Below are 18448 nucleotides of genomic sequence, written 5' to 3' on the forward strand. Positions count from 1 at the left end.
TCTCTCAGCCCCCTCCCTCCTTCTTCCCTCTCTCAGCCCCCCTCCTTCTTCCCTCTCTCAGCCCCCCTCCTTCTTCCCTCTCTCAGCCCCCCTCCTTCTTCCCTCTCTCAGCCCCCCTCCTTCTTCCCTCTCAACCCCCCTCCTTCTTCCCTCTCTCAGCCCCCCTCCTTCTTCCCTCTCTCAGCCCCCCTCCTCCCTCCCTCTCAGCCCCCCTCCTCCCTCCCTCTCAGCCCCCCTCCTTCTTCCCTCTCAGCCCCCCTCCTTCTTCCCTCTCAGCCCCCCTCCTCCCTCCCTCTCAGCCCCCTCCTCCCTCCCTCTCAGCCCCCCTCCTCCCTCCCTCTCAGCCCCCCTCCTTCTTCCCTCTCAGCCCCCCTCCTTCTTCCCTCTCAGCCCCCCTCCTTCTTCCCTCTCAGCCCCCCTTCTTCTTCCCTCTCTCAGCCCCCCTCCTTCTTCCCTCTCTCAGCCCCCCTCCTTCTTCCCTCTCTCAGCCCCCCTCCTTCTTCCCTCTCTCAGCCCCCCACACGGGGTCACAGACAGAGCCGGGGACACCACACGGGGTCACAGACACAGCCGGGGACACCACACGGGGTCACAGACACAGCCGGGGACACCACACGGGCACAGACACAGCCGGGGACACCACACGGGGTCACAGACACAGCCGGGGACACCACACGGGGTCACAGACACAGCCGGGGACACCACACAGGGTCACAGACACAGCCGGGGGCACCACACGGGGTCACAGACACAGCCGGGGGCACCACACGGGGTCACAGACACAGCCGGGGACACCACACAGGCACAGACACAGCCGGGGACACCACACGGGGTCACAGACACAGCCGGGGGCACCACACAGGGTCACAGACACAGCCGGGGGCACCACACGGGGTCACAGACACAGCCGGGGGCACCACACGGGGTCACAGACACAGCCGGGGGCACCACACGGGGGTCACAGACACAGCCGGGGACACCACACGGGCACAGACACAGCCGGGGACACCACACGGGGGTCACAGACACAGCCGGGGACACCACACGGGGTCACAGACACAGCCGGGGGCTCCACACGGGGTCACAGACACAGCCGGGGGCACCACACGGGGTCACAGACACAGCCGGGGGCTCCACACGGGGTCACAGACACAGCCGGGGGCACCACACGGGGTCACAGACACAGCCGGGGACACCACACGGGGTCACAGACACAGCCGGGGGCACCACACGGGGTCACAGACACAGCCGGGGACACCACACGGGGTCACAGACACAGCCGGGGACACCACACAGGCACAGACACAGCCGGGGGCACCACACCACACGGGCACAGACACAGCCGGGGGCACCACACGGGGTCACAGACACAGCCGGGGGCACCACACGGGGTCACAGACACAGCCGGGGGCACCACACGGGGTCACAGACACAGCCGGGGACACCACACGGGCACAGACACAGCCGGGGACACCACACGGGGTCACAGACACAGCCGGGGGCACCACACGGGCACAGACACAACCGGGGACACCACACGGGGTCACAGACACAGCCGGGGGCACCACACGGGGTCACAGACACAGCCGGGGGCACCACACGGGGTCACAGACACAGCCGGGGGCTCCACACGGGGTCACAGACACAGCCGGGGGCACCACACGGGGTCACAGACACAGCCGGGGACACCACACGGGGTCACAGACACAGCCGGGGACACCACACGGGGTCACAGACACAGCCGGGGACACCACACGGGGGTCACAGACACAGCCGGGGGCACCACACGGGGTCACAGACACAGCCGGGGGCACCACACGGGGTCACAGACACAGCCGGGGACACCACACGGGGGTCACAGACACAGCCGGGGGCACCACACGGGGGCACAGACACAGCCGGGGGCACCACATGGGCACAGACACAGCCGGGGACACCACACGGGCACAGACACAGCCGGGGGCACCACACGGGGGCACAGACACAGCCGGGGGCACCACACGGGCACAGACACAGCCGGGGGCACCACACGGGGTCACAGACACAGCCGGGGACACCACACGGGGTCACAGACACAGCCGGGGGCACCACACGGGCACAGACACAGCCGGGGGCACCACACGGGGTCACAGACACAGCCGGGGGCACCACACGGGGTCACAGACACAGCCGGGGGCACCACACGGGGTCACAGACACAGCCGGGGGCACCACACAGGGTCACTGACACAGCCGGGGGCACCACACGGGGGCACAGACACAGCCGGGGGCACCACACGGGGTCACAGACACAGCCGGGGACACCACACGGGGGTACAGACACAGCCGGGGGCACCACACGGGCACAGACACAGCCGGGGACACCACACGGGCACAGACACAGCCGGGGGCACCACACGGGGTCACAGACACAGCCGGGGACACCACACGGGGTCACAGACACAGCCGGGGGCACCACACGGGCACAGACACAGCCGGGGGCACCACACGGGGTCACAGACACAGCCGGGGGCACCACACGGGGTCACAGACACAGCCGGGGGCACCACACGGGGGCACAGACACAGCCGGGGGCACCACACGGGCACAGACACAGCCGGGGGCACCACACGGGCACAGACACAGCCGGGGGCACCACACGGGGTCAGAGACACAGCCGGGGGCACCACACAGGGTCACTGACACAGCCGGGGGCACCACACGGGGTCACAGACACAGCCGGGGGCACCACACGGGGGCACAGACACAGCCGGGGGCACCACACGGGCACAGACACAGCCGGGGGCACCACACGGGCACAGACACAGCCGGGGGCACCACACGGGGTCAGAGACACAGCCGGGGGCACCACACGGGGTCACAGACACAGCCGGGGACACCACACGGGGTCACAGACACAGCCGGGGGCACCACACGGGCACAGACACAGCCGGGGGCACCACACGGGGTCACAGACACAGCCGGGGGCACCACACGGGGTCACAGACACAGCCGGGGGCACCACACGGGGTCACAGACACAGCCGGGGGCACCACACGGGGTCAGAGACACAGCCGGGGGCACCACACGGGGTCACTGACACAGCCGGGGGCACCACACGGGGGCACAGACACAGCCGGGGACACCACACGGGGGTCACAGACACAGCCGGGGACACCACACGGGGTCACAGACACAGCCGGGGACACCACACAGGGGCACAGACACAGCCGGGGGCACCACACGGGGGTCACAGACACAGCCGGGGACACCACACGGGCACAGACACAGCCGGGGGCACCACACGGGGTCACAGACACAGCCGGGGACACCACACAGGGGCACAGACACAGCCAGGGGCACCACACGGGGTCACAGACACAGCCGGGGACACCACACGGGCACAGACACAGCCGGGGGCACCACACAGGGTCACTGACACAGCCGGGGGCACCACACGGGGGCACAGACACAGCCGGGGACAACACACAGGGTCACAGACACAGCCGGGGGCACCACACGGGGTCACAGACACAGCCGGGGGCACCACACGGGGTCACAGACACAGCCGGGGACACCACACAGGGGCACAGACACAGCCGGGGGCACCACACGGGCACAGACACAGCCGGGGGCACCACACGGGGTCACAGGCACAGCCGGGGACACATACGGGCATGGACTGTAGGCCTGACATGAGCTTTGGATTGTTGCAGCCTCGTAGGGCACACAGAGACAGGAGGGCACACAGAGACAGGAGGGCACACAGAGACAGGAGGGCACACAGAGACAGGAGGGCACACAGAGACAGGAGGGCACACAGAGACAGGAGGGCACACAGAGACAGGAGGGCACACAGAGACAGGAGGGCACACAGAGACAGGAGGGCACACAGAGACAGGAGGGCACACACAGAGGTCCACTTACTGGTACCCGCTTTATTACAGAACTCCTACCTGCACCTCCTGCCCTGAGGATGCAGGATAGAACCACGGATTATGTGACGCATCCTCCAGGTGAGAGGTATCGGACCTGTGTTACGCGCGTCCCCGAGCGAGTGTGACCCTGAGTAAGGAGGCTCTCCAACACGAGGCAGACAGAAGGGACCCGTGGACGGTGTCCCTCTAACTGCTCGGGGACACATTTGTAAATGATGCTGTAATCCCCATTTCCTACAGTGACATTACTATGACGGTCCTTGGGGTCTCGTCTCTCGTCTTAGTGTCCTCAGTCCTTGTTTCCATCACTGCCTCCACACCTCTGGTCCCAGAAATTGTCCCTAGCGAGACCCTGCTGCTGCACCCCACGCTTTTCACCGCCCCCGATGCGCCGGAGTTGAGCACAGGGTGCTCGGAGTGTGCCCTGCTGGAGGCGCTGTCTGACCCACTGGACCTGGGCCATACACTGGACTATGAGACCACGTATTTCAATGGCAGTCGCACGTTGACCAAGGTGATGCTGAGAGAGACGCCAAGCGGTGAGCTGGCGCAGAGAGCCCACCCCCTGCGCAAACGCCGGCAGATCTACGGTCCTGACGTGCGCTTCTCCATCCGGAGCCGATACCTGCGGGACTTCCCCTTCACTGCAGCCGTGCGCATTTCCACGGGGTGCACCGGGGTGCTGGTGAGCGGGCGCCATGTCCTGACCGCGGCTCACTGCATTCACGATGGCCAGGACTACGTGCAGGGGGCTCGCAGGCTGCGCGTGGGATTTCTGCGCCCGGGATCCAAGCCTTCTCTGCGCTGGGCCAAGGTCCGGCGGACGCAGGTGCCGCGGGGGTGGATCAGGGCCCCGGCGGAGCGCAGCATGGATTATGATTACGCTCTGCTGGAGCTGCGCCGGGCACACGCGCAGCCTCACATGCACCTGGCAGCCTCCCCCCCACTGCAGGACCTGGCGGGGGGCCGCGTGCACTTCTCTGGCTTCGACAGCGACCGCTCTGGGGAGCTGGTTTACCGCTCGTGCCGCGTGGAGCAGCAGACGGCGAACCTGTTGTATCAGCGCTGCGACGCACGCCCAGGCGCCAGCGGCTCGGGGGTTTATGGGCGTCTGTGGGAGGGTGGCCGCTGGGAGAGGAAGGTGATTGGGGTGTTTTCCGGACACCAGTGGGTGGAAGTGTCTGGGGAACCACGGGATTATAATGTGGCAGTGCGACTGACTCCCCTGAAATACGCCCAGATCTGCTACTGGATCCGAGGAGCCAACTGCCAGGGCGGGTGAGCGGGACCATGTTATCAGGGCACTGACTCGGGCCAATCAGAAAGCAGCGTTCAGCGCAGACAACAGGCACCTCTTGCACAGAACATTACAAACACAGCGCTCTGATTGGCTCGTGTTGTTATCAGGAAGAGATGGCTGCATCCTTTGAAATGTTCCATTCTCCCACAATTCACATGGGGAGCTGTTACTGTGGGGTAATGGGGTGTATTGGAACCTGTCATTAATACCATTAATAATATTATTATGTGAGTTAGGTTACTCCTCCCCAAACTAATAACCCCCTTCTCCATTGTAACTAAAGCATGCCCAGAGAGGTAATACCAGACACATACAAACCCAAAGAGGTAATACCGGACACATACACATCCAGAGAGGTAATACCAGTATACACATACACACCCACAGAGGTAATACCAGTATACACATACACGCCCAGAGAGGTAATACCGGTATACACATACACGCCCAGAGAGGTAATACCGGACACATACACGCCTAGAAGAGGTAATACCGGTATACACATACACACACGCCCAGAGAGGTAATACCGGCATACACATACACGCCCAGAGAGGTAATACCGGACACATACACACCCAAAGAGGTAATACCGGACACATACACATCCAGAGAGGTAATACCGGACACATACACACCCAGAGAGGTAATACCGGTATACACATACACACCCACAGAGGTAATACTGGTATACACATACACGCCCAGAGAGGTAATACCGGTATACACATACACACCCACAGAGGTAATACTGGTATACACATACACGCCCAGAGAGGTAATACCGGTATACACATACACGCCCACAGAGGTAATACCGGTATACACATACACGCCCACAGAGGTAATACCGGTATACACATACACGCCCAGAGAGGTAATACCGGTATACACATACACGCCCAGAGAGGTAATACCGGTATACACATACACGCCCAGAGAGGTAATACCGGTATACACATACACGCCCAGAGAGGTAATACCGGTATACACATACACGCCCAGAGAGGTAATACCGGTATACACATACATATCCAGAGAGGTAATGCCAGACACATACACGCCCAGAGAGGTAATACCGGACACCGGACACATACACGCCCAGAGAGGTAATACCGGACACCGGACACATACACGCCCAGAGAGGTAATACCGGACACATACAGGCCCAGAGAGGTAATACCGGACACATACACGCCCAGAGAGGTAATACCGGACACATACACGCCCAGAGAGGTAATACCGGACACATACAGGCCCAGAGAGGTAATGCCGGACACATACACGCCCAGAGAGGTAATACCGGACACATACAGGCCCAGAGAGGTAATGCCGGACACACATGTTCAGTATTACATCTAATTTTTTACTGGACAGTGTCCAAATACAGGACTGTCCGGTTCAATACTGGACAACCCTAATTACACTACAATTGACTACTTATATAGGGTCATACAGTGCTGTGAGGGGTTCTTTTCTCTCTGTTTGCTATTATTAATATATATTTATAGGATGTACACTGGAGCTTATTTATAAAGTCCCACTTTGTGTGAAGATCGCAGCACGAAACAGATCTGATCTCGTTAAATCGTTGCCAGCGCAATCCCGTTCCCAATTACCCAGTGAAACATTCCCATATTCCCTACACATTCCCAGGGCACGGACGCACAAGTGTGAGCGCCAGGCGTTGCACGTTAATATAGCGCTTTGCTGTGTGTAGCAGTGGGTCTGTGAGCGCGGTGTCTGGCACCATTAGTTTAACCCCTCCAAGGTTAATTATAAAAGATGTCATTAAAAAAAAATTGAAAAGCGCAAAAAACAAAATCTATGGAAAAATATAATTTATGTTAAAATCTCAACAAATACATCTACAGTAATAAGAGTACGAATAGTTCTTGTATTATATTTAGAAAGACGTGTGAATATCCAGTTGCTGGGGGTGGGGTTTGGTGCTATTATTAATGCTTCCTATGTCTCTAATTGTGTACCATTTTCTCCCTCGTCGCTTCAGTTAAATGCTGCCCTTTGAAGTGACTCTACCTGTGCATATTAGATTGTAAGATGTGTGGTGCACATGTATTAGCTGGGGATTAATAAATAAGATATTGCATTCCTGCCTCACGGCTGATTATATTTATTGTATGAGTACCAAGCTGTTTGCTTGTCCGAATGATTGTTAAAAATAAGCATTTCTTTGTTTTCATTTTCCAACGTGTTTGTAATGTTTCCGGCAGTGAAATTCAAAGACTATGTTCTCTCCGGTCAGTCGGTGACTATATTCAGGTGTTGCCTCTGCATCTTCCGCTTTTTCACTGGCTGCTGCTCCCCTTCCAGGGAAGAGATCGGTGTGATGCAAAGCAGCCTCCTCAGGAAGCAGGAGATCTCGCAAAACGCGTTGGATGGACACACTGACCCAGCCTCCCAGCTTCCCCCCCCCCACAAACACTGACCCCAGCCTCCCCCCCATGCACTGACCCCAGCCTCCCCCCCATGCACTGACCCCAGCCTCCCCCCCACACTGACCCCAGCTTCCCCCCGCACTGACCCAGCTCCCTCCCCCACTGACCCAGCTCCCCCCCACACTGACCCCAGCTTCCCCCCACACTGACCCCAGCCTCCCCCCACCACTGACCGCAGCCTCCCAGCTTCCCCACCCACCACTGACCGCAGCTTCCCCCCCCACCACTGACCGCAGCCTCCCAGCTTCCCCCCCCACCACTGACCGCAGCCTCCCAGCTTCCCCCCCACCACACTGACCCCATCCTCCCAGCTTCCCCCCATAAACACTGACCCCAGCTCCCCCCCACAAACACTGACCCCAGCCTCCCCCACACTGACCCAGCTCCCCCCCCACACTGACCCAGCTCCCCCCCCCCACCACTGACCCCAGCTCCCCCCCCCCCACCACTGACCCCAGCTCCCCCCCCCCCACCACTGACCCCAGCTCCCCCCCCACCACTGACCCCAGCTCCCCCCCCCACCACTGACCCCAGCTCCCCCCCCCACCACTGACCCCAGCTCCCCCCCCCCACCACTGACCCCAGCTCCCCCCCCCACCACTGACCCCAGCCTCCCAGCTCCCCCCCACACACTGACCCCAGCCTCCCAGCTCTCCCCCTACACACTGACCCCAGACTTCCCCCCCACACACACACAGACCCCAGCTACCCCCCATACACTGACTGACCCCTGCCTCCAACAGGAGGGACTCCCTCACTGTCACACACACAGACAAGAAAAGGGACTCCCTCACTGTCACACACACACACACACACACGAGAGGGGCTCCCTCACTGTGTCACACACACAGACAAGAAAAGGGACTCCCTCACTGACACACACACACACACACACACACTCTAGTTACGGAATACCCAAAGATGTACCCGAGAATCAGGTGAGATTCTCGGATACATTGAAGCACATTGCTCCGGGCAAAATCCTACCATGGAAACGTTCTTGCGACTCACCGCCAGGATTCCTTGCTTCAGCACAAACGGAAAAGGTAAAAAGGGTATAAGGATCAAGGTATCCCCAGAACGGTGCAGGGGTCCCAAGTATAAAGGGGGATGCCCAGTTCATAGCCCGGCTTCAGGGGGTGCCCCAGCTACGTGATGAAGCTGTGAGGCTTGTGTGTGTAAAATGTAGTCAGGTTTCTATAGTGTGGCCGGGCTGGAGCGAGTAAGAGTAGAAAGTATATCTCCGTATGCTATCCCTGAAAGTGGGACTTACACATTTTAATCCAAGATACAGTGTAAAAGTATATCTTATTAAGGGTTATGTTTAATAAGTATATGCACTTGTAACCTGTATGTAAACTGTGGGATTTCCAAGTCCTGGGTGCCAAAAGACCAGATGGGCACCAAGCTTGGTGCCATTGTGTCTACTCAGGTCCCGGAGCCTAAGGGATGCCAAGGTGTTAGAACGGGAGGAGCACTGCAGTTATACCGGAGTACCCTCGTCCTGGTCTAACAAAGGGCTATCCAGCAACCATTTGTCCAACCCCAGACTTTGTGGAGCCTGGAACAGCAGGGGGGCTCAATATGTTAAGAGGCGGAGGTGCCAGGTTGGTGCATGCCCCTTAGCAGAATTGAAATCGGTGCCCGCCCGGCTTCAGTATACGGGCAAATCGGGGATAGGCTGGCAGAGGAATTCCCACGCGCTGATTGGCTGTTGTAGTGTGTGAATGGGACTCCAAAACCTATAAGAAACCAATCAGGACAAGAGATTCTAAGCGCCAAACCATCAGCGGCAAATTCAAAGAAACTCCGGCTTCAAAGATTTCAACTCAAGAAATGTTCTAAGTCCCGCTTTTCAGGGGCCAAGTTCTGAGAACGGAACGTAGCGGTCGCAGCAGTAACTGCACGCCGAATTGCGTTCCAGGACTTTTGTGAGTACCTCCCGGTCATTGGAAAGGACTCGTACACACGTCGTTTTTTAATATTTCGTTCTAGGAAAGTTTAGTTCGTTAGCCCAGATCCCAGTAAATGTGTTTTTCATTGCAAATTGTGTTCCTTTGTTTGTCTTTTCGTGGAATAAATTACAATTTATTTTACCACCTTGTCTTGCTCAATCATATGATCCCGGTATAAAAGGTGTCAATATCCCTGGTCTCCCGTGACACACACAGAGGGGCTCCCTCACTGTCACACACACACACACACAGCTCCCTCACTGTCACACACACACAGCTCCCTCACTGTCACACACACACACACACACACAGTGCTCCCTCAGTCTGTTAGTGTTACAGGTTACAGGTACACACAGATTTATGGAGGGTCCCAGCAGGACCACAGGCGAATTAACCAAGGTAAGGAGCTGAAGCAGGTCAAATTGGCTGGGTCACAGGGCAGGAGAATAGTGAAAGGGAGAATAGCCTTATTGGTGATGCAAGCGGTGCGTAAGGTCACTAAACGCAGGGGGTCGGCGATAGATGGTGGCGTAACTGCGGCAGAGGCAATGCCTGGGGACATCAAGGGATGAGTGGGCTGTTCCAGCCAACAGAAGCAGTGATGGGGGTAGAGAAGCCAAAGGTGCTACGGGCACTAGTAAGGGGAGGAGGGGATTGGCCGACTTGAGTCACAGGGAGTGGTCAAAAGCTATTGTACTCGAGGAGTCAGCGGGCGAGACAAGATAGCCGGAGTGGCAGCAGGAAGAGTGAATTGTATAGAGGTCCCGGAGGGGTCACCGTAGTAAGAGCCGCCATACATACAGCAAGTGTCGAGACGCACAGAAGATCGCCGAGTCCGGACAGACGGGATCAGGACAACCGGTCAGGAACCTCCACGTAAACAAGTCGCGAAAGTTCCGGAGAATTCACAGCTGACGGCGGGTCCATCCTGGCCAGGAGAAATACAATCCGGCGCCTGAAAAATGTGTCCAAATATCAAATGATGGAACCAGACCATACATGAATGTCCAACGATCCGGGATCCTCCTCAGGTGTACCACGGGGACGATCCGGGATCCTCCTCAGGTGTACCACGGGGACAATCCGGGATCCTCCTCAGGTGTACCACGGGGACAATCCGGGATCCTCCTCAGTTGTACCACGGGGACAATCCGGGATCCTCCTCAGTTGTACCACGGGGACAATCCGGGATCCTCCTCAGGTGTACCACGGGGACGATCCGGGATCCTCCTCAGGTGTACCACGGGGACCATCCGGGATCCTCCTCAGGTGTACCACGGGGACCATCCGGGATCCTCCTCAGGTGTACCACGGGGACCATCCGGGATCCTCCTCAGGTGTACCACGGGGACAATCCGGGATCCTCCTCAGGTGTACCACGGGGACAATCCGGGATCCTCCTCAGGTGTACCACGGGGACAATCCGGGATCCTCCTCAGGTGTACCACGGGGGCGATCTCACAATATGTGAGAAATAAACATAGAAAATATCATAGTGTGTAACTGTTATAGACTGATGGCACAGACACTACAGACACACTAACACCACACCTGAACAACACCTAGTGATAAGCTGACACACTGACACACTAACACCACACCTGAACAACACCTAGTGATAAGCTGACACACTGACACACTAACACCACACCTGAACAACACCTAGTGATAAGCTGACACACTGACACACTAACACCACACCTGAACAACACCTAGTGATAAGCTGACACACTGACACACTAACACCACACCTAGTGATAAGCTGACACACTAACACCACACCTAAACAACACCTAGTGATAAGCTGACACACTAACACCACACCTGAACAACACCTAGTGATAAGCTGACACACTAACACCACACCTGAACAACACCTAGTGATAAGCTGACACACTGACACACTAACACCACACCTGAACAACACCTAGTGATAAGCTGACACACTGACACACTAACAACACACCTGAACAACACCTAGTGATAAGCTGACACACTGACACACTAACAACACACCTGAACAACACCTAGTGATAAGCTGACACACTAACACACTGACACACCTGAACACCTAGTGATAAGCTGACACACTGACACACTAACACCACACCTGAACAACACCTAGTGATAAGCTGACACACTGACACACTAACACCACACCTGAACAACACCTAGTGATAAACTGACACACTGACACACCTGAACAACACCTAGTGATAAACTGACACACTAACACACCTGAACAACACCTAGTGATAAACTGACACACTAACACACCTGAACAACACCTAGTGATAAACTGACACACTAACACACCTGAACAACACCTAGTGATAAGCTGACACACTGACACACTTATTACAATAATAGTAGGAAGCCGCGTGTGTCACACGGATTATTAACACTGCAGCTGCTGCTCCAATGAGAACAGTTGTCATCCTTCCCACTACAAGCAAGAGACCAGAGCGCCGGGGCGCTCACACCGGCGCAGTATATAGGGGGTCTGCGGGAATGCCCCCCCGGGGCGCTCACACCGGCGCGGTATATAGGGGGTCTGCGGGAATGCCCCCACCGGCGCGGTATATAGGGGGTCTGCGGGAATGCCCCCTGGGGCGCCCACACCGGCGCGGTATATAGGGGGTCTGCGGGAATGCCCCCTGGGGCGCTCACACCGGCGCCGTATATAGGGGGTCTGCGGGAATGCCCCCTGGGGCGCTCACACCGGCGCGGTATATAGGGGGTCTGCGGGAATGTCCTCCTGGGGCGGTATATAGGGAGTCTGCAGCGGCTACGGAGCGCGAGGACAACGCGGGCGGGGCGGGGCGGGGCCTGGGGCGGGACGCGGGGGACTTCAGGTTATATCAAACCAACGCAACAATTCCCAGAACCCTCCGCGCTTTGACTGTGCTTCCGCTTCCGCCTGAAGAAGGCGGGAAAATCCTGAGAGGATCCGAATGTGTGAAGTAAAGTCATGCCTATACCGCCCCTCTATATACCATATACTAACCCTCCATATACCGCCCCTCTATATACCATATACTAACCCTCCATATACCGCCCCTCTATATACCATATACTAACCCTCCATATACCGCCCCTCTATATACCATATACTAACCCTCCATATACCGCCCCTCTATATACCATATACTAACCCTCCATATACCGCCCCTCTATATACCATATACTAACCCTCCATATAACGCCCCTCTATATACCATATACTAACCCTCCATATACCGCCCCTCTATATACCGCCCCTCTATATACCATATACTAACCCTCCATATACCGCCCCTCTATATACCATATACTAACCCTCTATATACTGCCCCTCTATATACCATATTCTAACCCTCTATATACCATATACTGACCCTTTATATACAATATACTAACCCTTTATATACACCATATAACGACCCTCTATATATCGACCCTCTATATATCACCCCTCTATATACATATACTAATCCTCCATATACCATCCCTCTCTATACCATATAATAACTTATACTTACTAGCCCTCTATATACTGAATCTAACAATCTATATAATATACTGAACCTCTATACCATATGTACTAACAGTGTTATACACAGATATGATTATATGTATATAATATCTCTATCATACAGTAAATACAAATCCCACTTCTGAGCGTATTCACGTCTCAGACAGGTTTGCAACCCTGCCCTTCCCCATTATCTCTTAACATATAGTGCTTCCACCGCAGGCAGGGATTCTGGGTAATGACATGCAAAGGAGCACAGTGTCACTCTTTGCTTCTCACCCATTTTAACATGTATCCCTAGAGAAAAATAAATAAATTATATATATATATATATATATATATATATATAATCTTGCTATATACTAACAGTATTACACAGTTGTGTGAAAAAAAGTACACCCTCTTTGAGGACATAATAACAATCATCGGTTACTTAGCAGGTCTTAAAATTAGGTAAATACAACCTCAGAAGAACAACAACAACACATGACATATTACACCGTGTCATGATTTATTTAACAAAAATAAAGCCAAAATGGAGAAGCTATGTGTGAAAAACTAAGTACACCCTTCCTGCTTCCATAGGAATTAAGATGCTAAGTAGCAGACAGGTGCTGCTAATAAATCCCCTGGTTTAATTGATCAGCAAGTGTGACCACCTATAAAAGCCGAAGTTTTAGCATTTTGCTGGTCTGGAGCATTCAGGTGTGTGTTAACACAATGCCAAGGAGGAAAGACATCAGCAATGATCTTAGAGAAGCAATAGTTGCTGCCCATCAATCTGGGAAGGGTTATAAGGCTATTGCCAAACAATTTAAAGTCCATCATTCTACAGTGAGAAAGATTATTCAAAAGTGGAAAACATTCAAGACAGTTGACAATCTTCCCAGTTGTGGACGTCCCAGCAAATTCACCCCAAGGTCAGACCGTTCAATGCTCAGAGAAATTGCAAAATACCCAAGAGTTACATCTCAGACTACAGGCCTCAGTTAGCATGTTAAATATTAAAGTTCATGACAGTACAATTAGAAAAAGACTGAACAAGTATGGTTTGTTTGGAAGTGTTGCCAGGAGAAAGCCTCTTCTCTCTAAAATTAACATGGCAGCATGGCTTAGGTTTGCAAAGTTGCATCTGAACAAACCACAAGACTTCTGGAACAATGTCGAACAGACGAGACCAAAGTGGAGATGTTTGACCATAATGCACAGCGCCACGTTTGGCAAAAACAAAACACAGCATATCAGCACAAACACCTCATAGAAACTGTCAAGCGCGGTGGTGGAGGGTTGATGATTTGGGCTTGTTTTGCAGCCACAGGACCTAGGAACCTTGCAGTCATTGAGTCGACCATGAACTCCTCTTTATACCAAAGTATTCTAGAGCCAAATGTGAGGCCATCTGTCCGACAGCTAAAGCTTGGCCGAAATTGGGTCATGCAACAGGACAATGATCCCAAGCACACCAGCAAATCTACAACAGAATGGCTGAAAAAGAAAAGAATCAAGTTGTTACAATGGCCCAGTCAAAGTCCAGACCTCAACCCGATTAAAATGCTGTGGCGGGACCTTAAGAGAGCTGTGCATAAACAAATGCCCACAAACCTCAATGAACTGAAGCAACGTTGTAAAGAAGAGTGGAACAAAATTCCTCCACAACGATGTGAGAGACTGATAAAGTCATACAGAGAACGATTACTTCAAGTTATTGCTGCTAAAGGTGGTTCTACAAGCTATTGAATCATAAGGTGTACTTAGTTTTTCACACATGGCTTCTCCATTGTGGCTTTATTTTTGTTAAATAAATCATGACACGGTGTAATATGTCATGTGTTGTTCATCTGAGGTTGTATTTACCTAATTTTAAGACCTGATAATCATCTGTTCCTTATGTCCTGATATGTAAAACCATAGAATTCAAAGATTGTGTACTTTCTTTTCCACACAACTGTACATAAAACATACACATAACCGCTCCCTAGAACGCCTTTTTATTTTTGTAGGGCCATCTCCAGACTTGTGGAAATGGAGGAAGAATCTTGCTTTGTGGAGATAAAAGGTAAAACAAACACACACACACACACACCAGCTGAATGTGGTGGAAACATGTTTGGCAGGGGGATATAGGTACACGCCTGAGTCCCATGGAAAGCGGTTATTTCATTTTCACATAATGTGACCGGTTCACGCAAGCAGCGCGGGGTACGCACGCAGGCAGCGCAGGGGTACGCACGCAGACAGCGTGGGGTACGCACAAAGGCAGCGCAGGATACGCACAAAGGCAGCGCAGGATACACACAGGCAGCGCACGGTATGCCGGCAGCACGGGGTACACACGCAGTTTAACATCATCATGACGTCTGCCTGTGTCTATAATATAAGATTATAGTTAGCAGGTAAGAGGTGAGTGTTTCACTGTTCTCAGATATCTCCTGTCTGACACTAAGCCAGGCGGCAGGTGACGGTATTTGATGTAGGAATTGTCAGCCATACAATAATGGTCTTATTCCTCACACAGGAATCTCACGGTCTTCCTCTGCTCAGGCCGGAGTGAGTACTCGCACCAAGCTCTGACTAATCCCAAAGTCTTTCCTTGTGATCGGTCACTTCACATCCACCGGATGGATTTCCGGTCTGTAATCAGGGACAGGTCTTCTCGTGAGGCTGGTCCAATGTGCAATCACTTTGAGGGCATTTCCCTCCCACACTAATCCTTTAGTGTTAATGTTTTATTTTACGCCTGGAAGCAGAGAATAATATTCATGTAGTAACCAGTGCTGATATAGGCCCAGTGAGCTGTAAATCACACAGCTTTTCAGTGGGTTATATAACCAGTCACGGAACGGTTATCTTTCTGAACAAGCCCTAGAAAGTCGTCCTGGGCATAGAGTCATTTCATCTCTTTTGTCTCTTCAAAAACAATGCATTGGGGAAGTGGAAGTGTATGCAGATACAGTGTATCACTATACACTGCAGTTGTGCATTTTCAGGGCAGGGAAATTCTTCTCCATGAAAGTAAGTGCTTCCTGGCGCACAGTAACAGTTTATCTGGACCCCCTCCGGCTGAGCTTATGGAATTATGCTGCTCAGGAAGCACTCATTATTATCCTGTGTAGCAGCAGCTGGAAATCCTTCAGAGAATAAAGAGACAAACTTCTCGGAAGTGTCGGTAACACCAGCGAGGAGTTCTCCGTCTGTGTGCCGGTATCTGCCCCGAGGCACAGGTCACTTCACAGACTCTCTACTGTTAGTGATCAATGTCAGGGATTCTTTCCATTCCAGGCCTCATCGAGGACCTGCTACAGAGGCCGCCCACATCAGCTGCAGGGGATCTCATGGCCAAGATATACGGGGAGATTAAACGCCTGGAGGAAGATTCCAGCCGAGGCGTTCCAGATGAACAGGTACATAGGGAGCAGCAGCAAAGGGGAAGACAGTCTTTTGAGCAGGGGCCTTTGTTCCCAAAGTAATAACATGCAGCCCAACATTATCTGGTACTATGGCAAAAAAAAGGGGAGTGCTGGTGTCTCTCCAAACCAGGCTACCTGCAACAGGGAGTGACTGGTCAAACCATACATTAACCAATAATACACAATGGATCAATATTAAGAAGGAAAGATACAATAAAAACCGTATGGGGACTTATCTTTCCACTGGCAGCTTCTCGTAGCAATGTTCCAAGGATGAATCTCCTCTTCCCCAAACAGCGAGTCTCAGAAGAGACGAATAAGGAGGCCAATAATGCGGATTGTAGGATACAATGTACACAGATACAGAACAGCACAGTGTGCTCACACTTTCTCCTTTCTTTAAACATTGAACACGATACTGTGCGCTCTCTCTCCGGGATAGGTGGAGGTAGCAGTCCTCTTGCCGAGGAGCGAATCTCACCGCTGCTGGATACAACAGGACGCCATCTTTAAATTCTTGTGCTGCTTAAAAAGTAAAAAAATCGAGATCTTCCTAAAAAGTGGAAGCGAGGGGAGATTTAAACAGAAATGCATTTACTTAGGGGTCAATATCACTTCCCACTACACCAGATTGTGTTTCAGTTTCGCGATCACTCAGCATGGCTCGGTCTCCTCTCTCTTCTCCCTTACGACTCAATGCGTTTTGCATGAAACGCTTCATCAGGAGTCTAATTACATACACATCTATCTGATAACCTTTATATAGCCTGATCAATTAACCTAATATTTTATTAAGAACATATTACTACAATTGTAAAACTTAATAAACCAACCATTTTCGATGGAATTGGTAAATGGAGCATAACAACGTATACAATATACATTAAAATGTGCCTACATTACATATAGATAATAACGACTTGTGCGGCATAGTGGAAAGAATAGCTACTTCCTGGGTTATTGACACGTCAAACACTTTGTGGAGTCACAGATTCACATTAGATCCAAAACTAACTATGAGAACATACTGTATGTCACTCGACCTCGTAGTCCCGTGGTATAGTATCCACCGTATACCAGATACTGTTCCTTTCGGAAGTAGATACAAAGGACAATTATATGACCCAGTGAGAAAGGGATCTAGGCCAAGTGTTTGATACGGATGACTAGTCTGACACATGGGGGCCAGCAAAAAAACCTCCATCAACATGTTAGCCAATGAAAACTCCAATAAAATAATGTACTGCTGGTATTTAACTACAACCAAACTGTACCATATGTATCTGCCCGGCTCAGACAGATACGAGGTACGAATGTGGCCTGGAAGGCACAGTGCTCCACATCCGGGGAAGCTGTCCGAAAATGATCCCCCCTATGGGAAAGTATAACTAGGTTAATATCACAGATGATCAACATGAATGTACCGCGAGACCCGTGGTTCCTCATACTGGAAAAACCCCTACCAGATATGCCCAGGGCTGAGGGCAAACTGATCCCCCACATCACGGTGACTGCCAGGCGCCAGAAATGGGAAAATACAGAAAATATCGACCGTGGCACAAATTAACAGCAACATCTGGGAACCTGAGTATGGAAGACTGACCGCATATCTGACCGACTCCACGCCCAAAGTCATCCTCGTTATCACAAAGGAGAAACGTAACGTATGGGATCCTCGTTATCACAAAAAGGAGAAACGTAACGTATGGGATCCTCGTTATCACAAAAAGGAGAAACGTAACGTATGGGATCCTCGTTATCACAAAAAGGAGAAACGTAACGTATGGGATCCTCGTTATCACAAAGGAGAAAAGTAACGTATGGGATCCTCGTTATCACAAAGGAGAAACGTAACGTATGGGATCCTCGTTATCACAAAAAGGAGAAACGTAACGTA

General features: G+C 53.2%; 1 protein-coding gene and 1 long non-coding RNA gene across 7 annotated transcripts; both read left to right on the forward strand.

Annotated features, from left to right (window-relative positions):
- The first annotated feature begins 3928 nt into the window (after window positions 1–3928).
- LOC142477445 (serine protease 23-like) lies at window positions 3929–7472 on the forward strand. Of its 6 annotated transcripts, none has more exons than XM_075582275.1 (3): window positions 3929–5739; window positions 6193–6288; window positions 6393–7472. In XM_075582275.1, exon 1 carries the CDS (start codon window positions 4167–4169, stop codon window positions 5196–5198), a length of 1032 nt encoding a protein of 343 aa, XP_075438390.1. In that variant the 5' UTR covers window positions 3929–4166; the 3' UTR covers window positions 5199–5739; window positions 6193–6288; window positions 6393–7472. The 6 variants fall into 6 exon arrangements, with proteins under 6 accessions (XP_075438390.1, XP_075438389.1, XP_075438388.1 ...); XM_075582276.1 differs by having other exon boundaries at window positions 5214–5671; window positions 5703–6288; XM_075582274.1 differs by having other exon boundaries at window positions 3929–6362; window positions 6513–7472.
- A 5023-nt stretch (window positions 7473–12495) lies between these two features.
- Window positions 12496–16541, forward strand: LOC142477446 (uncharacterized). The gene is made up of 3 exons (XR_012792387.1): window positions 12496–12593; window positions 15145–15200; window positions 16424–16541. It is a non-coding gene; the product is annotated as an uncharacterized LOC142477446 (long non-coding RNA).
- The last annotated feature ends 1907 nt before the right edge of the window (window positions 16542–18448 follow it).

The sequence above is a fragment of the Ascaphus truei genome, unplaced genomic scaffold (assembly GCF_040206685.1).
Source record: "Ascaphus truei isolate aAscTru1 unplaced genomic scaffold, aAscTru1.hap1 HAP1_SCAFFOLD_2097, whole genome shotgun sequence".
In the NCBI taxonomy this organism is placed as follows: domain Eukaryota; kingdom Metazoa; phylum Chordata; class Amphibia; order Anura; family Ascaphidae; genus Ascaphus; species Ascaphus truei.